The following is a 22978-nucleotide window of genomic DNA, read 5'->3' as shown; positions in this document are numbered from 1 at the left end:
GGTAAAGAATCAGTCTATTTTTTACTCATTGGGGGGGGGGGTCATGAAACAAAAGAAAATCCCCCCAAAATGTTTTGCATTATTCCAGATTAGTTGGAGGATTATATGATCTGTACTAACTGATCTCTAATCCTCTGTGTAAAGTGTCACTCAAGAGCCACGAGATGCTGTGGATGGACTAAAGACTATCAAAACCTCCGTGATGAGTAAAAAATAGACTGATTCTTTACCAGTACTTTATGGTTCAACTCATTTCAATAAAACCATTTTAAATAATTTGTACTTCATTAGATTGGATAGTTTTCATCAGATATATGCTTTTATAGCTTGATTTTTCTGCACAAAGATAATTTAATCAAAAAAGTGATGGTAGATGGTGTGACTTGTTTCAAGAAAATAAAACTCAACCATTTGGACTGGATGATGGATAAAGATTTTTGTTTTGCAGTGTTGCACACATCCGGTCCTCCTCCTCCTCCTCCTCATCCTCCTCCTCCTCCTCCTCATCCTGAGCCAGTTCAGGCCCTCTCTCTCCTCCTAGTGGCGGCTCTCTGATATGACCCCCTCAGCTCAGGCAGACGTTACATCACCTCGACCCTCAGGTTTATTAAAAAAACAAAACACATCCAGTCTACACACTCGGCTACAGTTACGCAACAGCCGTGATTATTTGGCTGCCAGCGTACAGTCAAAGGCTCTGCCAAATCCACCCACACCAACGCTTCCTGTTCGCCCTCCACCGCTACCAGTCCACCACGCCGGCTAAAAAAAAACAACACACATACAAGGCCTTTTTTATTTTTTATTTGAAGTGCTCGCCGTCAGTATTATCTAAAGCACCGGTATTGAATTGTTCCAAATGAAACACAAAGCTGTGAGTCACTCTCCAGGTTCGCTTAGTGTCCTGGCACAAAGTGTGGAGGATCATTTCTATGATTCATATGTTTGCCAGAGTGGACTTTTTATTTTTTTATATATTTTGCTGCAGGCTCGCTGCTCTCTAACCCTCCCCTCCCCCCCTCGCCTCCCCCGAGAGGAAACCGGTAGAAGAGGGAGAGTTTTGTTGTCTTTTGAAAGTGGCTGAGGTTGCGCAGGTCGCCAGCTACTTTGTCAAGAGACATTTTTTTGTTGCTGTAATATGCTAATCTGGTGCTTCTGTGCGAGGTGGAAGGTGGAGGCACCTCCGGTGTTGCTGCCATGGCAGATGGATGAAGGGGGGGGGGGGGGCAACTCACACACACTACTGTGACTTTATACAGCACTGTCAGTGCTGTTCACCCCGACAGATAGTGTTGCGTTTTTATTTGTACAGCTTCCACCGGTGAGATATTTGCCTCTAACCAAATACAGTGGAGGTGAATGGAATTTATTCTCTGGTGCTCACTCAAATAACACAGTTGACAAATGAAAGAGCAATTAATGTAATTACACCTGAAAACTTAATGAAATTAGCAATTAACCTCAGCGAAAATCTAATAAACGTCAATAACTTGAGCAGTGATGTAATAATGAACAACTTTTCTGAACTTAACTTCATTTGATTAACTACATAAAACTGTTTTAAGTCATTTGTACTTCATTAGCTGGGAAAGTTTTGATCAAATTAGGGTTTTAGGACACAAAATTAGGGCTGAAAGATGCTTTTATAAGTTGATTTTGATAGCTGCACACACATCTACATATTATTATAATTTATTATTACATATGTGTTTTGTACCAAAATTACATTTTATCAAAATGGTGATGGCGTCACGTAATAAAATGCCCTGACTGACTTAAAAACATTATCAGCGATGATATAATAACACCTTACAGGACGGTCTTTTGTTTTCCAAAAGTGAAGACAGTCCAGGTGAACGGGGTGGCAGGGAGACAATTCATTTTTGTATTACAAGTTTTCTCAAATGTTATCTTTAAATATGCAAATGAGGCATTATCTAAAGGTAACTTTTGGTGAATTTAGGAGAAATCGATGGACGTAAACAGACAAAGTATTAAAATAAACACCTGGATGTGTGTTTGAGATGTTTTCTCTCCTCTAGTCTGAAAGAAGACGTGTTATGGAAGCAAAAAAGACCAAAATCTCTAAATTGACCAGAGCATGAAAAGACATGTTTTTGTCTGGAGTCTCTCCCCTTAAATCGATATAGAGGGAGAAATAATTGGAAAACTGGATTTGCAGAGGTTAAAGGGGAAGGAAAAGAAAAAGAAAAAGTAGTTGGGGGTGTTGAGAAGCTGGGGCGGTAATAGCCAGAGGCATGCTGGGTAAATCAGGAGTGTCAGCAGGCTCAGCGTCCATCTAAAGCCTTTGTCTCTGGGCTTTACTTATTCTGGCCGAGGTGACATGCCGTTGCCACAGCGGTGAGGAGCCGGGGCGGCCTCGGAGAACAAGCGCGCACGCCTCTGACAAATTGTCAAGGCGGCTCCCCCTGCTGGGCTTTCACTGCGTTCGCAACAAAAGACACTCTCAGCTTTCTCCCTTCTCTCTCTCTCTGTATCTATATCTCTCTCTCTCTCTGTCTGTCTGTCGCTCTCCTGCTTTCTCTGCCTCCGATCCATCACTATCCAGTGTGCAGCTCCCGTCTTTCATTCCCAGAATAGGAGAACAAAGACAAAAGGTGCATTAGAACGGAGAACAGTACGGGCCACCCAGCGACTCCATACAGCAGCCGAGCAGCGCGGCGAGGTGCCGCGGGAACAACGGGGCCCCGGGCGGCGGTGGGTGGGAGGGAGGCAGTGTGTGTGAAGGTATGTGTGTGTGTGTGTGTGTGTGTGTGTGTGTGTGTGAGAGAGAATCGCACCACCCCAAAGCCACCCAATCCCCATGTCCACACACATGAATTCTTTCTCTGTCAACTTCAAATTCAATTCAAAAAGTTCAGTTTACTTTTATCGCAACCGAGCTACATTTTGCAGCATGGGAAACTTCAGCGCATACACACACACACACACACACACACACACACTGTGAGCATTAGTGTTCATTCATTAAAAAAGCGGTTTCACTGTGTAAAAAAAGTCTTAGAATAATCAATACTTGTTAATACCATAAAAAATATGCTGGACTAACGAGATAAATCATCCAAAACGATTCTGCACAGATCACAGTAATCACTGTTTCACACAAATTGAATTGTATCTGTAGGTGTGAAGTCAAATCATGTACTTTACAATTTCATGTGAATGAGTCATGAGACAAGGTGCGTCCTGACTCAAAAAAAAGACATTGTTTTTGCTTTGTTTTGTTTCTCAACGCCGTCCAATTATACTTCACGTGTTCTGCTAAGTGTTGCATTGTGGGACTGTTGAGTCCAATATGCACTTCACTCTTAAACAAAGCACTTTAAAGGTGCTAATTCAGACTATTAAATTAGCAGCAAACATAATATATATATAGAACAGACGTTCAATGAAAACTCACCATTTTGATAACTTTTCATCGTAAAGGTCTTTAGATCATCCTGACCAAATTTGAAGTTGATCGCAAAAATTCTGTAGGAGTTCATTAAAATACAAAGCCTAAAAATGGCGAGAATTGCCTAAAAAGGCATTAAATGGCCAAATTACTGTAGAGCCCCCTGGTGGTTGAATGTAATGAAAATGTCAGGGTATGTTACAGGATGCAATGTGGAGATATTCTGCAAATTTCGTGATGATAATCCAAATGGTTTTGACATTATGTGTATTAAAATGTACAAAGCCACGCCCCTAATAAGTTCATTGGTCCATATCTTCGAAATACAAGGAGATATCAACAAGAATTTGAAAATATCTGATGAGATTGATTCAATGATGATGCACAGAAAATGTGTTAGCAATTGGACCCAGCGTTCAAGAGGAGATCGCAAAAAATAGTTTTTCACAAAAGTCAAAATGGCGGACAATGTCGGCGGATTTTAGGAGCAGATGGAACTGAACATGTGTGTTGAATTTCAAGTCAATCGGCCATTCGGGGTGAGGGGCGTGGCCTTTGAAACTTAAGATCAACTGTAGGGGGGGCGCTATAGAGGCATGATTTCATACCCAAATGCGAGACCCCTAAATATCAAATCACCAGACCCGATATGCATAAAACCTTTGAAGTTCCTGTTGCTGGATGAAACATGTTTGACCCCTATAGCTTTTCACCATGTAGGCCTGTACACACACTATATAGCATCGACTGTCTCTATACCGAGTCTGACTATAATCCCCAGCTAGTTGGTTCAAGTGCAAAACCCCTGCAGTAGCACTTGTTTTTGCAGTTGCAGCTCACCGCATTGACAATGTTCACAACCCACTGCAAGTCACCTGTGTGTGCGCGAGTGTGTGTGTGTGTGGGGGGGGGGGGGTAGATAAGCCCGGAGAATAAGTGAGAGGGTTCAGGCAGAGTTCAGCCTCATTAATAAGTGATTGGAGTCGGCGGCGGCTCGACTCCAACATGTCAATAACGCGGAGGAGCAGCTCTCGTTGTCCCCCCCCCCCCTCCCCCGGAGCAGGAAAATATGTTGACAGAATGAAAATAAGGGGACGTCGTTGCATTCAGGGCACTGTTTCTTCTCTACCTCATTTGCTTCTGATTTTGACTTTAAAATCCCTGTGTTTTGATCCCACCAGTTTGCCCTCTCTGATCCGACATGCTTGGGGGGGGAGGGTTACGGGGGAGGGTAACCGCTGCTCGTCTTCCTCGGTGGAACATCTGAAGAGTTTCAGTACGAGATGTCTCGCCCTTTGGGAAAAAGAATTGCCGCCCACTCGAGCCCTACGGGTACAAGACGCTTGATGTCGCACGATAAACACGGTGAGTCATCTGCAGACCTCTCTGCTCCTCCAGCATCTCTAGTCAAGAGGACGGAGGCGTTGGTGATTTCGGAGCGTTAAACTGATGAAGTAATTCTTAATTTTAGTCAACTGCCTGGCCGTCTGACAGCTGGCAGGGCTGCATTACCAGAGGCGCTGCTCTATTAGAGAGTTAGAGGAGGACTTTGGAAACATTAAAAAACGCTTCCTGAACACAGCGCTGGAGCGGGACCCAAACACGGCAGCCCACTCACAGTGACTACGTTTACATTCACACTCATTTTCCACTATTATTCAGAATATGACATGATTCTGAATTTGATATGGCTCATGTCAATGAATTAGGCCTTTTTCTGGATGGACCATTCTCTGATTAAAACATGTGGGATATGCCGATATTATCCTGGTTCTAGGAGCGTTATTTGGATGCGTATATACAGCACATTCAGAATATGAGCCTCAATACAGGTTTTTATGGCACTTTGAGACACACGGCCTCTTTCCTGTTTACGACCAGCTCCGTGCGTTGAACACAAACAAGCCAATAGGTTGCAAAGCTGAAGCAGAGATGCATGTGAAAAAGAAAAGCCCACATTTCTGTTCTGAAGGAGAAACACACCTTTATGAACGACTTGGATATCAACAACCTTTTTAAGAAGGTGGTTGAAGGAAGGAAAGAGGGAGGCTGAGTTCACACGGTCCAACAAGTCCTCCACCGCTGGGAAAACTTTTAAAACATTTTGACGCAAAGAAGCAAAATGGCACAAGCGGCTGCTGCTGTTCCACTTTTCCATGTTTTGACATGTTCGGGCACGGACCCGTCAAACATAGACGTGAAGAGCATCGTCGTAGGATTCACTGGCCCCTATAATCAGTAATGAGGAAGCATCATGGTGTCGTTGTACTGCATGTAAACGGGAATATTAGTGGAATACTCATTTCCATTACCCATGTGAACAGCTTATTCGGAATAAGGGCAAAATAACTGAATATGTTTTGCATGTAAAAGATGTCGGTGGGTATTTTATGATTAGCCGTGCTGCTCTAAGGTTTAAAGACTTCGGCAAAGATACACATTAACGTTTTCTGCAGGCCTTTGCAGAGAAGACCGGCTGAGCAAACTCATATCAGGCCGTTTGAAACAGAAAAGATAATACACGTAGGTAAAGATGTCCTCAACATTGGAGCGAGTAACGACAAGACACGACAAGTCAGTTAGACACAAAAACATGGGGAAATGGGGAGCAGGTTGAAAAATATCAGTTTCCCTTCACACCCTATAACTTAAGTTAGGAAAAATTCCATATGAGCTAAATAACTACCGTTAAATCCTGATGAACGACATCGCTCCCCCAAAAAAGGGATGCATCACATTTTACTATTATAGTCGCGAGATTAAGAGAAATTAAAATCATTATTTAGCTGGTTATATTATAACAGTTTGATGTCATATCAGACTGATAAACTGCACGTTTCAAAGCTGACGTCTGTAGATTGAAACAGGACTGCAGTTTAGAGTGTTTCTGGATGATTGTGTGAAACTTCAAAACATGGAAAATGATCCAGCCTCATGTTGGACACTGCCGGGATTATTCTCGTGAAAACACATGAATCGTGTGAAACGTGTCACTTCCTGTGTGCCGGCTCTGTTTGAACAGACTTTATTTATTGGCATTTTTAACCAGAACAGGTGTGAAACTCAAAAGCAATAGATTACACAGAGCGGTAGCAAACACAGTAAATGAGCAGGTGTGTGTGTGTGTTTTGATGACACTCCACCCCGCAGTTGGACAAATGAACGGTTTAAACCCGGAGAATAAATACCAGCTTTAGGTTGGATGTTGATTGTGCTGAAGTGTGAGTGACAGATCAAAAAAAAGCAGAAATACTTACGAGAGCTCGGCGAAGTCGGTCATCTGGATTTTAGCCCTGCGAGCCAGGATCTCCATCAGGTGGAGGCCTTCGTCTGTCTGGAGTCCACTGATGACGACGAAGAGGAGGTGGGAGGAGGAGGAGGAGGAGGACAGAAAGAAAAGAGGGGATGGGGATGTTTGAAAAGGAAGGAAAGAAGGTAAAGGAGAGAAAGAACAGAAATTAAATTAAACTCATCCCACAGATTAAAACCAAATTCTTAGTACTTCTTCAGATTTATGCTCTTAGAAATAAGGGTTCCAAAAGGGTTCTACCTGAAGGGCTGATGTTCTACCCAGAACAATCTGCTGCTGAAAGACCCTTTTTTGAAGAAAGAGCTTTTCAAAGATCCTCAAAGTCCACACAACGCCCAGAAACGGTGGTTGTGAACCATTATTGTTGCGGGTTGGGCTGCACCACATCTTCCCCCGAACTTTAGGAGCCTTGTGAGGAACCCTGGGTGGGTTTTAGATGAAACCCTTGGTCTACAAAAGGGCTCTTGGTAGAACTCCCTTGGTGATTTTAGCACCCTAAAGGCCTTTACACACCGGGCGCTTCACCATAATTTAATTTCAATGGTCATATACATTAAGGTACATACATAAAATGCGACCTCTGCATTAACATTTCAGGAGCAGCGGGCCGCTGGGAAGCCACTTGGGGTTCAGCGTCTCGCTCAAGGACACTTTGACAGACAGATGGGGAAGTGGATCGAACCAAATCGATGGTTGATGCCTTCAGCTGCGTCACAAAAGCTCAGAACCCTAACCACAGAGGGCTCTGGGTGAAACCACTACACCATAGAAGGGTTCTCTGTAGAACCTTGCATAGAGAGTTCTGGATTGAACCTTTTCGCCGATGGTTCTAGGTAAACCCTTTGTGTTGGGTTGTAGTAGAACCCACGAAAGGGTTCCAGGTGGAATGGTTCAACCTGGAACCACCAAGGGTTTTCCTCTGAGGACAAGCCAACCATATAAGGTTCTGCCGAAGAGTGTATGAGTGCTACCAAAAGCATCTGTGAGATGGAGTGGATACTTCTGAGAACATGCCAACATGTCAATGCATATAGAGGCTTGTTAATGTAGGGACATGTTGAAGCACTTACGGCATACTGAAATGATTAGGCCAAATGTGTGCAACTAAGATTCAGGATGTGGTGACATCAGGTTAACGCTAATGAGAGAAAAGTTTTTGAAATTAAAATGTGATGAAATAAAGGTTTTATAGTTCACCACTTGCTAATTTAGAAAAATCAAAACCAAAACCTGAAGTCCAGAAGAGAGAAGCAGAAGCTCCCAGGTGAGGTGAGGGAGGTGAATACTGAGGTGAGGAAAGTCGAACGCAGAGAGCTTATCATCACTCCCCGCTCCCTCGTTTTATGCTTTTAAGTGAGCGCTGACGGTGAGTGGAAAAGGTCGGGCCAAAACACAGACTCTGTGCAGCCATTAAACAAATGAAGGAGCTCTGGCAGCGTTCCACGGTGAGAACGACCTCTGTTGTGTTTTTAAGCGAGTCGGCGTCCTCGAACAAAAAAAAAAGACGAGAAAGCTACTTCACCCTGATGTAGAGCAGACCGCTGGTATTCAGACATACTTTGGGCCGAATAAAGAGATGAATGTCTCAAATGATAATGGAACACTGCTTAATGCTCTTTGTGGATTTGTTTGTTTTGACTGTTATTTGTGCGCATGCACTTAAAAAGAGAGAGAAAAGAAACACGGTTAGAGGTGGAGAGTAGCCGCCTGAGTCTGAGACACTTTCACCAAACTCCATCAAACGTTTATTAAGAGAAGTCTGTGACTCAGTGGATGTTTGAAGTGAATCAACCTCACAGTACGAACACGTGAATCACTCAAAGGTGTAGACGGCCCTCACAGTCAAACCCAGAGTTGTTTTACTTCCTCCGTTCATGTGAATGAGAACCAGGCTGGACTTTGTCTTTGGGGCGGAGTTCTGCGTAATTTAATCTGAATTTTATTCTCTGGAATTAAACTTTTTTTTGCTTCATGCGCCACTGAGAGAGGTTTAGGAAGGAATGAGGCGATGCATCCAGCTCTGTGTCCAGCTCTCGTCATGTCGCCGCAAAATGTGACGAGTGGAATGAGATCATGTTGGAAATACATTTAACATTAACATTTTACATGTAGCCGTCTCATTCAAATCTACAGATTTGTTACTTATTTTAAATCAACAAAAGGTTATTTTTAACGCTGATCAAGCGTAATTATGCGTAAGTTGCTATGAGTGGATATGGTATAGATGCATATAATTCAAAATGATGTTGATGAGAACATAATCTTTTGAATCTTTTCATTGTTTCCTTTAAAACAAAAGAGTCGTTTAAAAACAATCCAGCTCGTGAGGAGAAGCTTCCCTCCTAACACACTACAGGCAGCGCGTGTTTCATCTAGTTGTAAATAAATGTCATTTCTAGGAGGTTGGGTACAGTTTTGTGCTTCCACTTCACAGCGTTTCTGTATTTCTTACTCCACTGCATTTTTCTGACAGCTTGAGTTATTGGATACTTAGAAGTATTTTATATTCAACAGGAGCTGCTGACCAATAAACATTTGTTTCTTGTTTCTTTTATGCTTCTTTCTCTTTCTCGTCTTTCTTTCGTCCTCTCTACTTTCCTTGTTTTCTTTCTTTCTTACATAAACTTCCCTCATGTCTTGCTTCCATTACTTCTTCTTTCCGTCCTCCTCTCCTCACGTCTTAGTCTTTGCTCTTACATCCTTTCTTCTGTCCTTCTGTCCTTCTGTCCTTCTTGCTCTCCTCTCCATAGTGCGGAGCTTTGATGCAAGGTGGTTTGCCCGACAGCGAGACTGAAACCATTCATTTAACAAGAGGACCTTTGACTGTTGATGTAGAAGCTACATTTAGAAAGAGAAACTCACCGACAATTCACCAAACTGTGAAACAGCAGAGAAATGGAGGAACAACTGATTAAGTAGTCAATTAAAACAGCCTCAATGCAAGCAAAGGGTGAGTGTGTGTGTGTGTGTGTGTGTGTGTGTGTGTGTGTGTGTGTGTGTGCGCGCTTGGAGATCACGTCTAAAGCTTGATATCCAAACTCTAAGCTAATTGCTTCCTATCTGCTGTGGACTCGTCCGACCTCCCCTCAGCTCCCTCTGCTGAGTTCAAATGCAGAAGAGAAGAAGCCTCCAGACACCTGCAGGGTACTTTTAATTCATGCATTTGAATTGTTTAGTTCGTCTGCAACCTTTAATTTATTTGTTCCTCCCAATCATTCAATTAGGTTTTTGTAGTGTTCACAATATTCTAACTATGCTTCCAAATATCGGAAAAATGGCAGCCAAGTTTCTTTTAGTGTAAAACGTCATTTTTTTGTTTTGTCTTGAATGATGGTTCGTAACAGCCTTCCTCAGCCTGGAGAGCAGACAGCGACGGCACGAGTCAGCTGCTGCTGCTGCTGCTTCAGATCCAACAGCAGCGATCCTCACCGAGGAACCGCACCGAGGAACCTCACCGAGGAACCGCACCGAGGAACCTCACCGCAGCTCCACCACTGTAGCTCTGCAGCACACGCGGTACGTTGGGTTACGATCCCTCTCAGATACAACAGCAGGATGTTTTCTCCTACAGACCGGAGCAGCTTTGATTCAGTTTGTTCAAAACGTCTCATTATTCTGTTCTTACACATTTTAAAGTTTAAGGGCAAACGCTAACAAACCGACAGCCTGACCTGTTCAGTGTCTGTGCTGATGGAACACCTGTACTGCTACCGGGGATGCTAATACTTGTAACAGCTACAAACAAACAATGAATGAAGGTTGTGGTTTAAAATATTTGAGTGGGAGTCTTCCGACAGCGTCCGAGAGTATTTTACAGTTTGCAGTCCCCTGATGAGTATTGCTCTCATTGTTTGGGGCGGTCAATCATGACATCAGCTGTCTAGATCAGCTGGTCTCTCTAGCCAACAGCACAACGACACAATGACATCGTTAGCCTATCATGTTGCTGCTGACTCTCTTAAACATGATCGTCTCTCTACCTTCAGTACGGTCATGCAGCTGTTACGCAACCCTCCACCTCCCCATCTCCGCCCAATCTTCACAGATTCATCAGCTTCATCAACTCTTTTCTACCAGCCTCATACTAATCCGTCACTTGTCTCTCCTGACTGAACTGCTGTTGTCATGTCATGTTATGCGTGTCTGTGTATGAAAGTTTAACCCTGATATTATCACAGGGAGTTCATCAAAGGACGGTCAATAAACCTGTGAAACTAATTGCCTTGAGTATCGAATAAATAATATAAATGAGAAATAAAAACAGAAATGTTCAAGGGAAGGTAAATGTTTTTAAAAATGACATAATTATAGATTATTAAAGAAAAAAATGCCACTTCCCCTTCTCCCTCTCTTTTAATTAAGCTAATTAGGGAGTGAAAGACATTTAAAGCTGAATGCGGTTTGGCAGTTAGCATTTTATATACACACGTCAACTGAAGCTTGTTGATCATTACTTTACATCCTGGGTGATCTTAAAGACTAATGTGGGTGTTTCATGTTGTTATAGGTCTTTTAAGATGCAGTCTGATGTGCATCATGATTCACAGCAGGTGTGTGTGTGTGTGTGTGTGTGTGTGTGGGACGGGAGGAAACAAGGGAATGGCTTTTATAGGTTGCAGGGTTAAAGGAGTGTGTGTCCACACGGCCATATGAGCAGTGTGTGTGTGTGGGCTGGAGAGCAGGTGTTTTCCTCCAGCTGTGATGAATCACCCTGTCTTCTTCCTCCTCCTCCTCCTCCTCCTCTTTGCATCTTATCCGTCTCGTTAGTCCTGCACTGATACGATTTTTATTCCTATGAACAATGCAGCTGTGTTGTTAATAAAAAGAAGACATGTCACTCCTCTGGGGACGGATTGAAGACACCTCAAACTATTGTAGAGGATACATGTCTTACTTAAAGCTGTGATTGAGCAACACATAAAGGGATAGTCTAGATTTTGTAACGTGTGGTTGTATTACGTTCTTCTCCAGATAGAAATTGTCATCAGAGGAGTATTTGAGACAATCAATATGAGTTAAAGTGTACGCTAAAGTTAGCTGACTGTCACACAGCTCTTTGTGACGGGGAACTGAAGCCGATATCTACGCGTTACAGACACTAGACTCCATCGACTGCCTCGGTCGGTTAGATCGTTTGTGTCATTTTGGTTTAAAGAGTTTAAAGAGTCACTCAGTAACACAATCAAGATTAAGCCTTAGAGCTTTATCTCAAGAAGCAGAGTTTCAAACAAACAAATTAAAACGAACACGAAACGATGCTAGCATCTTATTTTACTATTATTTTATTCTAATTCTTACTTATAATAATATTTCATACAAACTGCTATGGAGTCACTTTTTATTTGTAATTGTTTTAATTGTTCAGTTTGACTCCAGCTGTTTATGTATTTGTGTCTTGGAATAATTTAGTTATGTTTGGGTGGAAACAAACGAAATTATGAAAAATTGTGTCAAGATGTTTGAAAAAGGAAAGGAACGTATCAACGACATGTATCGACACAATCAAGTATATAAAGAAATAAACGTTCATCTTTTACACAAAAAAGTTTGGAATGTTTTGACGTATAAACGGTGCGACAGAAAGTAATTTAGTAGAAAGAGATAAAAGAAATGAAACGCCTTCTGGTTCATGTTCCTCTTGTTGTCATCAAGAGGTGTTGTGTATTATTTCATCTACAGACACGTTCAAGGTTTTATGGAGAGACTAAAAATGTACATTTGACTGCATTCAGACGTGTCTTTCACACGGTAGAAGGTTTAACGTTTTGTCATTGCTCAAACAACAACCAACAGACTGGTGAAAACGTGGACATTGAGAGTATTCTAGTCCAGAAGAAGCTTTGAATCTCTTTAAGTCTCGTTTATTTTCCCCGTGCTGCGCTCGGTGCTGCACTCCGCTCTCTCGAGGAGAGATTTGACAGAATGTGAAAACAGTCGAGGACTTTTGTGTTCTCTGAGAGTCCAGCAACCTCACGGAAATGTCAAGAGGCACTTTGAAGAAGTAAAGGGTAAGAGAGGAATGTGCTGAGCACACTGAAGTCTGAAGACATCTGCGGCGCTAAAGTGTCTGAGGACATCTTAACCTTGCAGCTGTTCACCTATCGTCAGAGCAACGCAACCTCGGTTTCATAAAGTCACAGCAGTTGCGTCTCCAGTGCCGTCATGTACACTTCCTGTCAGAGTAAAACTTCTGCTGACTGAAGTTTTTACAGGTTTTAACAAAAGAAACCTGTGTGATGTTACAATCTCACTATAAAGGAAGGAATCGCTGTCTGTCTGTGTGTGTCTGTGTGTCTGTCTGTCTGTCCTTTACATAACTCAAACTCAGCTCATCTGATCTACTTCACACTTGCTGGGTGTTAAGCTGGGGAACCCACGGCGTGCTGTTTCAAATTTGGTGCAATTTGGACAATATTAATAAACTTTGAATAAATTAGCAAACGGCGCTCTGTGTAGCAACAGGGGGCGGGGCTTCAGAGCCCTGCATTGAGCACGTCGTCCACAACGGGACTTCACAGGATGCGCGGTCTTTGACTGCAGCTCACTTTGGCTTCTGGATACACTAACGTTACAACCAAGATCTTCACTTCCGTCCGGGACCGGGAGCCAAGCAATACAGGAAACTAACAAATATTTAAATAAATATTATTTTCAAAAAGAAATGCCTGAGTTTAAATTAGTCAGAAACATGATGTATTCCATATTATCAGCTTTTACAAACAAACACCAAACACTTTGTCATTTGTTGAACTAAAGCCCTAAATGTGACCGTGTCAACAACATCGCAAAGATAGTCTTCCTATTTAATGTAACATCCGGGGCTTGTATTTATCTGAGTGACCAGGAGGAAGAGACAGAAAGGGAAAAGCCACAGTGCGCCTTGTTGCAGATGAAAGACAGAAAAAGAAACCACAGCAAACATTTGGAAAATGTCTCTAATCTCAAACTGAGGAGCGGAGGAATCAATCTGAAAATGACTTTACCATCGATGTGAATAAGAACCAATTGAAGGAAAGATATGGCCTGACAGTGTCGTGTTGTTGCATCCTGGGTAATATTAGACATCAGTGTGAAGGCAGTTTCTATCTCACCTATTTCGTGATGTATGAGAAACTAGATTTTATTTTTGTTCCTTGATGGCCTCGACACAGAAACAGATTTGTAAATGTACAGAGAAGACACACGTCGTGCCTCTGTTGCTGTGTGAACACAGTATTGGAGGTTACTGTGGATCGTTCTAAATACAGACAAAAGAAAATACATCGTGTGGAATGTTTTCTCTTAAGACAGTCAATACAGCAGCAGTGTATTCAAAGCTGGGTAATATAAATATTTCTTGTTATATCTGTTGAAACAGCAATCATTTAATCAAAAGATGTCATGTGGCCTTAATTAACTAATTAACTATAATTATGTCGGCTATAAAGACTGATTTCAACCAATAATATCAACACAAAGTGTTCTCTGCATAGATGTAACTGTGCGGATATCTATTGAACCAATAATATCAAAAAACTGATTGTTTTAATCTCAAATATAAAAACTGAAATCAAACTCTAAAATCCAGCATCAGTCGGACTCTATTCGATAGCTTAGCTTCCTGCTCACTCTGTGTCGGTGATGACGTAGCCGAAGACATCCTCGTCTGCCTTCTTCCCGCCGGCTTTGACGTCCAGCTGAAGTTCGGGAACGTGCATCGTCTTCTTGTGCGGCTTCTCGTACACGAGCGAAGCAGGAGGCGGAGCCACCTCCTTGATCCAGCCCCGCACCTCCGACACCTCCTCCACCGACTGGGCGGCGTCCTTCTTCTGCACCGTCACCCCCGCCGCGCTGGTCCGACTCTGGACGTTCTCCAGCCCCGCCTGTCGGCCTCTGGGTGTCTCCGCAGCGACGACGTCGCGGTTCCTCGCTGAGGGGGGGCTGCTGAAGGAGCTTTCGTCCAGGTAGGCGAGAAGTTTGGAGAAGAGGATTCCACTCTCAGGCTGAAGAGAAGAAGCAAACGAAATGACAACGTTTCAATTTCAAAATGCAGCATCTTCTGACCATGAGCAACATTTTAGGTCTGAAGTAGAGTAAGTATCAAAAAGGTCCAACTACTGAGGTCCACTTAAAGTGTTTAAAGCCTCAACACACGATAAGACGTTTGTCTCGCTTGCAGTTCATGAATAGGAATAATTCATCTGTTTGGTCATTTCTAGCTTCTTCTAAGTTCTTCTTTTGGCGTTTTTGGCATTTACCAAACACCTTCATGCACGGGCGAACTATGATCCAATGGGCCCCCGGGCACAGACATGCCAAAGACCCCCCCACCACTCCAACAAAGGAGAGGGAACGACAGACTTTTGCTTAGCCTCTTTTTATTGTCGCTTTGTGTCTCATTGAGGTGGTTTTTTTTTACTTTTCATAGTCATGAGCCGAGACTCAGTTTTTGCATCTCTTTGTAGTTGTTTTGGTCTATTTGTAGTTCCTTTGTGTCTCTTTGTAGTCGTTTTATGTGTCTTTGTGGTCACGTTGAGTATCTTTTTGATTATTTTGCTTCTCTTTGTAGCTTCTTTGTGTCTGTTTGAGTTGTCCCTTTTCATAGTTGTTGTGAGTCTCTTAGCATCAGTTTTTTGCATTTCTTTGTAGTTCCTTTGTGTCTCTTTGTAGTCGTTTTATGTGTCTTTGTGGTCATGTTCAGTATCTTTGTAGTCATTTTGTGTCTCTTTGAGGTTTTCTCCATTTCAAAGTCGTGAGTGTCTTTGCAGCTGTTTTTGAATCTCTTCGTAGACGTCTAGTACCTTTTTGTTTTACTTTTATGTTTATTTGCTGTCATTTTGAGTCCGTTTTGTTCATGTTCATCAAAACATGCATCAAACACCAACTGCGAGCCAAACCGGATCACCCAACATCAGAGTTGGACTTCAGCAATGGTCCTGTGGTTGAACGGGAACAAATCCCTGCAGCAGGTTCAACATCGAGTGAAAAGACTAACTCCACATCTTGCACAGCACTAACTGCAATACAGAGTACGTTTATTCTCTTGTTTTAGTCTCACATCTCGTTTATCATATTCTAGATCATTTTTATCTTCTATTTAATTATAATCTTTTACATTCTAAATGTGTCTTTTTATGTTGTCTTAATGTCTTACGTAAAGCATTTTGACTCGTCTGCCTTCTAGTTGCTTTAGAATCACATACACAAAATGTGTAGCAGTATTGTAACAATTTAAAAAAGTACTGCAAAACAGAACTGACAAATAATGTTCGTACTACAAGTTATAGTCTGACAAGTAGCTTAGCAGTGTTTAAAAAGTCTCCTCTGTGCAAAAGCCACAAAAACGTTATGAACGCTGCACTTGATTTAATTTCCGTACGACCGTATTGTGAAGTCAGTCTCTCAAAACTAGATTCAGTTCTCGGGACCGTCACTTCACCTTTCGTACAGAAGCTGAGGTCAAACACAATTTTAAATTATTTTGAAAACAGCCGGCTTCACATTCTTCTCCTCGCAGAAGATTACACATAATGGCTTATAATGTGAGCCTTCCCTCTGACATTTCAGGGTTTTATTCTCACCACACTGACTGCTTACCGTGTCCTTCATGTTACGCTCCTCTGTATTCGTGTGGCGCTCTGTTGGGAGAAAGAGAGTGAAAGTGTTGATACATGTTGGTGTTCATCAACGAGAAGAGTAATGTTGATCAAAATGAACAGAAGTAAAAACAAACAAAGAGATAAAAACCAGATGTCCAAATTTCAAGGACTTCTTTCAAAATTAAATAATAAATTAATAAACTTCAATATTTGACTGATATGAATTCACAGTTGCAGTATTTTCATATTTCACAGATTATTTTTTTTTCTTTACTAAACACATCTTGAAAAACATCAGATAAGCATTAAAGCTACATTCAGTAACTTTAACAAGAATAACTTCATTGATAACTATGCCACTACATCCTGACAGTAGTACGCGAGACAGATAATCTGTGAGAGAGATCCGCCATGTTGAAAACAAGCTGAGCCCAAACCAAGCCCCAAACCAAGCCCCGCCCACCGGCCGGAGCAGCATTCCTCATTTTACAGCTCGACGGTGCTCTGAAGTATGTTGCTGTAAACATGTGGAGGTGAGAAAGAGGCAATGCAGTGACATCATCTTGACTCATATTCGATCAGCGGTGACGAGTTTGACAGTTTGATCAGAGTTTGTCAGCAGTGACTGACAGCTCCGTTAGAGACTCCTCTGCTCTGATTGGTTGTTCTTCTTGGACTAAATGAAGGCAGAGAAACCTGACATCATGTATCTCATGCATTACCGTCAGGATATAGTGACAGTTTAAACAAATATGACAAAACGTTATTGTCATTTCACCTTCCAACTGCAGTTTTATTCAAAGGTCTGCTTGTTTCAAAACAAGCTAACATTTAGGTTTTTGGTTTACTATTTTCAGCCGTTTTAAAGCTATTTGTTAAGCATTCTTCTTCACCGTGTTGGAAACATTTCAGCTGGAGTGGTCTCGGTGGACTCTGAAGCATTGAAGCTGGCTGTGTTTACACTGAGCTTAACAGGATGCCCATTTATTTTCACATTGATTTTAATGCTGCGTTCTTGCAGGCAAGCTGCTTGAGAGCTCCTTTGTTTGTTTAATCCTACCTACAGTTATGAATGTACTATAGACTCGCTTACCAGCTTCTGCTCAATACTTTAATTGTGCAAAAACACGAAATTAATCACTACAAAATCACCTTGAAGTGCTGCCGGCGCCACACGAGGGATCTCCTGTGGTTTCAGTTTTGGAGCATTCTCCAGCAACTTCTCCTCTTCCTCATCCCTGGCAGTATCCTCTTCTTCTTCCTCTCCCCCCAGGTCTCTCGGTCCAGGTCTGACACGGGTTATGCCCCTGTTTAGTCCCTGGTCCTGGTCCACCACCTGCAGGGCATCAGCAATGAGGCTGGACAGCTGCCCCAAGTCCTGTGCCGTCAGGCCGTTCACGTCAACGTGGTGCCTGCCGACGCTCTTCAAAACGTTCTCGATGAACCTCTCTGGAGGAGACACAGAGGTGGTTTGTTAAAACGCTGAGAATGACAGTGTGTTGTTTGATTTAGAACTTCATCTGGGAAACAGAGGTTGACTAAAACAATGTCACCATCTGGTCCATTAAGTTGCTGGAGCTTTCAATGTCAACATGGATAAGAGGTCCATACGTGTCGTTCTCAGAGAAAGATCTGTATAAATCCACTGCTGACTACCTGCTCAGCACGAAGCAGCAGACAGACACAGTTAAAGACTCGCTGGTGGACATAGCGGAGCATTTAGCAGCTAAAGATGATGAAGATGTTTCCCTCAGGAGTGGGTGGAGACCAAAAACAGCTAAAAGAGAGAGAGTACTGGACTTATCACTCATTAGGAGCATTTGTGTTTCTGTCCACCTGTTGAATATAATGTAAAGAATAACTGCTGGATGGGAAAATAAGAATCCACCATATCAACTTAAAAGTTTATGTTGTATCTACAACTTGTTTACGCTGCCCCTAAATTGGCCAAAAATAATGAGTTAGTGCAGCTTTAAATGTTCAGAAATTACAATTTCCATATCCAACTGGCTGAACTGCATCTGCAAAGGACGTTCCAGTGACACAGGACAACAGGTTCGTTGACTTATCGGAATCAGGAGTTTGATTCTTTTGTCTTTATAATGATTTCAGCACCTTCATTCATTCAAACGATACCGCTGAGCTGAAATAGCTGGGGTCCCAATACAGATGCTCAACATCTGGCAAGAACACATTTCAGGTACAACGTTGAAACATGAATTCTACCGTTACTCATTGTTATTTTTTTTTTTTGCTTTAAATCTGACCAGAGCTTAAGCATGGAGGTGGCAGATCAGACCCATAGAAGTCATTTAGGTGATGTTGTTCTGGAAGTCACAAGCAAATGTTCTATTTTGTCATTTATGTACCATGACTGCGACATCTGAGCAAAGCAATGCAACAGAACAGGAAGCTGACCCTCTATTCATTCAGGCCACAAACTCCAGCTTAACAAATCGCCAAAGTTGAGTTAAAAGCATTGATAGTTGAAAACACAGAAGATGTTTCTTGTACATGCAAGTGAGTGAGATGACCTTCCATGGTGCACTTTAAAACACGTACCATCCACAGAAGTCAGAGGGTCCTTGACTGAAACCCCTTGAGTTCTCCCCAACTTCAGAAGCCTGGATTTTGAGGTGTCTTTTTTGAGCCCAGGATTTTCTGCTCTGCTGTAGAAGGGCCTCAGGCGGGTCGAGGGGGCCTCCTGCTCCTCGGGGCTCACCCTTCCACCGTAAAGGGACCGATGCGCGGAGAGATACTGCCTCAGGGCGCCCAGGAGAAGGTCACCCTCGGCCTGCGTGACGAGGAGCTGCTCGTCTGGGGGTCTCTGCTCCTGCAGAGGTAAGAAAGATGGAAGAGAGGAAAAGCCGGAGGGAGACGACTTCTGAGGCATAATCTGGGCCTCGGAGCGGTAGAAGTCCGCAGGGATGCCGGACTGGAAACGGTCGCCCTGAAAGAAACAAGAAAAAGCAATTATAATCACACAGAGTTCATTTAAAGAAACACTGTGCCGTCATGGGGAACCCAAACCGTAAACATGACCGTGTAGATTATTACATCCTTATTCATGTTGCCGTTGTCTGGGGGCCAAAAAGTTTAAGGGCCCCGACTGTGAATCGACCCCAGGCCAGCTTGATGGTCATTGGCCATCTCTCTCTGCCTCGTTTCCTCTCATTTCTCTGCTGCCACGGTCTAAAAGAGAGAAGCAGGCGTCCAGGTGTGTGGACGTGACTGAATTGTACTTCATGCAGATGCTGGGACAAAGACAAACGTCCACCTAACACTGAAGTAATGAGCAGAGATACGGTTGTTTATGCGGTTGCAAAAAAATATGTTGCTGAGGTAAAATTGCCAAGTCATCCTACCGGAGCAGCTTTTGGTTTAGTCCTAGTCGTCATATAATACTGGTCAAAATATGCCTCGATTACTCATTTAATATATAAAAAGATATGATGATGCATTCTTTAAAACAGTTTCATTCTTGTCAAATAAGGACTTGTATATTATGTTATTCTCTAAAAAAGTAATACAAGTTTCATTTATTTTTTTAAATGGTTCAAAATAAAATGATTAAAGACAAATTCACGTAAGACGTATTGTTTTATCTGGAAGGAGATGAAGTCGAAGTGCTTCACATCACAAAATCTAAACATATCTAAATGTCGTCGAAAAAAATCTCGGCTTTCATCCAACGTCTATGATGACTACTGACATGAAAAGTAAGCCTTTATTTGATAAAAAAAACAAGTTCTTAATCTATTTATGCAATCATATTAACAGATCCATCAACTACAACAAAAGCAAGTTGTCCCTGCCGGCTCCATTGAACGCCCACCTGGGAGCACAGAGATGGCACAAGCCTGACGAACGGTAAAATTATCATAACAATACCAACATGAACCGTAAAGTTCCCCCACAGCTCGTCATACTTCTTTAGGATCTGTATGTGCGGAGGCCCCTCCTGGTATTTGTCACTGTCGGCATCTTTATTAATCTGCTGTGTGTCGCACAGTTGGTGCGGTTTTTATTCCCCCCCCCCTTTTGGGCCTCCTGCTCCTTTTTCCTTTTTCCACCAAACGCATGAACTCGGATAGAAGAAAAAAGGCCACGAGCCCCAAAGCGATGCCTGCAGGGCTCAGTGCCACCCGTGCTCTGTGGAGGAGGAGAAAGGCCTCCGCCATTCAGCAGCGGCGCTCCCTCTGCCCTCGCCCCGCTGGAGAGAGAGACCAGTCACGTGGAGAGTTATTAATTAGAGAAGTGAACTCATGAACTCTCGGCTGGTATTATTTCGCTCGTAACGGCCACGCTGGGAGAAGCCATCAGTTAGGACGAAGAAGCGAGAGCGGGAGCGACAACGAAGGATGACACCGGATTCCACGCTGTGAAGGTGTGTTTGTTCTCACCTTCCTATCCAACAGTGGACATCACCGTATTTGCACATTCACCTACAGGGGACTCCATCGCCAACAGGGGACATTTTGGAAGTCCCTTGTTGGTCATGCTTTAATTCAAGCTAAAATACTGTCTAAAACTCTGTGGTGATTTTAATTTTTTATTTTGAGCAGAGTGAAGATGTGTGAGTGTTTATTAAGTCCATGCTCCAGACTCTTCCATTGTGTGAATGGCTCGCAGCCCCAGGCCAGTCTTTCAGAATGTAGAGGGGCTATTAAACAGGCTACTTAGCGAAGAAACCAGTCTCTTGAAACATTTTTTTTTTTTTGTATTATGTTTATGTAGCAAAATATAAATGCTCAACTTTAGTGGATATCTTCAGTTTCAGTTTTGGCACTGTATTAAAATAAAGGGCTCCCCAGAGGGCAGGAGAGTAAAAACTTTCAATTTCAGAATCCAAAAGAAGGGAAGAATATAGGAAAACAACCAGGATGAAATAAAAAATGTAAATAGTCAGCAGAAAGATCCTCTCTTTTCAGTTAATCACTAAAAACTGTGTGTGTGTGTGTGTGTGTGTGTGTGTGTGTGTGTGTGTGTGGTGTGTGTGTGTGTGCGTTTTATGGCTCAGTACTTGTTTGATTGCAACTTTATTGAGTCTTTTTTTTAACAGAGGCAGGTGGCTGTGAGCGGAGAGTGGGGTGACAAGCAGATGTTGGGGTGGAAAACAAATGTCCCACCTGCTCTTCCCACTTTCAAATGTGAAACAGGGAGCAACAGGAGCTGGACTTTGTGCTGTGTGAGTCCAGGCTTTACTCGTTTATTAGTAGATGCTTTCACTGGAGAGCGGAGACCAAGAAGAGACGCATATAGCATCCAGGAATCCCTCACCTTGACCTGGGTGCTCAGACTGGAGGCAGACGACGTCTTCGGAACGAGGCCGAGACGTTGGAGGTACGTCTGCAGATTCCTGCTGAGCTCCGCCTCCACGGGCTTCACCCTCTGTTCTGCTGGGTCCATCGCCTCAGATACCGGCCTGTGACAGAGTGAAAAAGGAAGGAAAGGTGCACATACCTGTATCACTGTACAGCCAAATAATTCTTTTTTTTCCAAAATCATTACTTTATTTAAAATATATACACCGACATACTTCCAACAGGGGACAGCACTCTCTAAATACATCTCTCTCGTCTCACTGGTAGCTTCACAATATTTTTGCAAACAAATTATGAGACGTGTTTTCTTTTTTTGTCATTTTCTATCACTAATTAAATAGTGGTGAAGTAATGGCTCTTATTTCTGAGTTAGATTTGGGGTAGAGTGGTTCACTTTTAAGGTCTATAAACAAGTTTGTCTTTATTTTGCGTAACATGCATCACATCTAATCTAACCTGCTTCAGACTAATCTATGAGCCAACACCAGTCCAAAATATCTTTGTAAAACCAGCACTAGTGAAATCCCGTAAAACTGTTTTTGGACCACAGTGGGACAGCGGGTCATCTCCACAGATCTTAACTGATGGGTAAACATCTGACCTTCTGTCGGTGTTGTACACAGCTCCATTCTGCTGAGGCCTGTAGGGAACCCTCCTCAGTTTGGACAGCTCCTTGGACAGAACCTGCTGAGTGGCGTCATCTTCCCAGGTCAAACCTACGGACGGAAAACACGGAGAACCTTAAGAACCATGTCAGAACCCTATTGTTTCTACTTGGAGGCAGTTCTACACCTACGTGTCTCAGACGGAAAAGATTGAATTGTGACTTAACGCTGCAGTGGCGTACTCAGAAAGTGAGTTTTACGCATGAAGGAAGTCCAGCTGAAATGCAGTTACTAAGGTCTGGAAAGAAGGGCTATAAATTGCTGAGCATGCTGTAATTTCCCTTCACTCATTAGGTCACTCATGAGCAGAGCGGCGTGTTCTGGAGAGACTATAGGCTGGCTGCATCAGTGAAGAAGCAGAAACTATTAACCTGTGGTTTACTTATACAATCAAATACTCGACCAATGCTCCACTTTCCTGATGATTCACATTCAATTCAAAAAATGTTTGTCTTCTCTGTGCAACTGAGGGCACAAGGAGAAATATTGATGAGCAGTTTAGGCAGCTGTGTCCCTTTTCTTCTGAGTAACATTTTCTTTATCCTCTAGTTGTCAAACTGTCTCAGCACCAATGTCAACCACACACTCCCGTGCATTTACTGGCAAATGAAGCATAATCGACATAAATCTCTTCTGCATTCCAGCAAGTGTACAAAAGGACAAGTTTGATGAGCTGCTTGGGCATT

The 22978-nt window shown here is 42.7% G+C and overlaps 1 protein-coding gene across 1 annotated transcript in view; it reads right to left on the bottom strand.

Annotated features, from left to right (window-relative positions):
* LOC116396212 (receptor-type tyrosine-protein phosphatase N2-like) overlaps positions 1-22496 on the bottom strand; it is a 142930-nt gene extending 120434 nt beyond the window's left edge. The window contains exons 1-8 of the mRNA XM_031870675.1: positions 22475-22496; positions 22229-22367; positions 21584-21728; positions 18866-19253; positions 17456-17752; positions 16302-16342; positions 14334-14707; positions 6673-6759 (exon numbers count right to left, since the gene is read on the bottom strand). Coding sequence (XP_031726535.1) covers positions 6673-6759; positions 14334-14707; positions 16302-16342; positions 17456-17752; positions 18866-19253; positions 21584-21728; positions 22229-22367; positions 22475-22496 — 1493 coding nt within the window. The remainder of the gene's footprint in view (positions 1-6672; positions 6760-14333; positions 14708-16301; positions 16343-17455; positions 17753-18865; positions 19254-21583; positions 21729-22228; positions 22368-22474) is intronic.
* Positions 22497-22978: the final 482 nt, after the last annotated feature.

The sequence above is a fragment of the Anarrhichthys ocellatus genome, unplaced genomic scaffold (genome assembly GCF_004355925.1).
Source record: "Anarrhichthys ocellatus isolate YVR2014 unplaced genomic scaffold, GSC_Weel_1.0 scaffold54, whole genome shotgun sequence".
Classification (NCBI taxonomy): domain Eukaryota; kingdom Metazoa; phylum Chordata; class Actinopteri; order Perciformes; family Anarhichadidae; genus Anarrhichthys; species Anarrhichthys ocellatus.
This window is presented reverse-complemented; position numbering and strand designations above follow the sequence as displayed.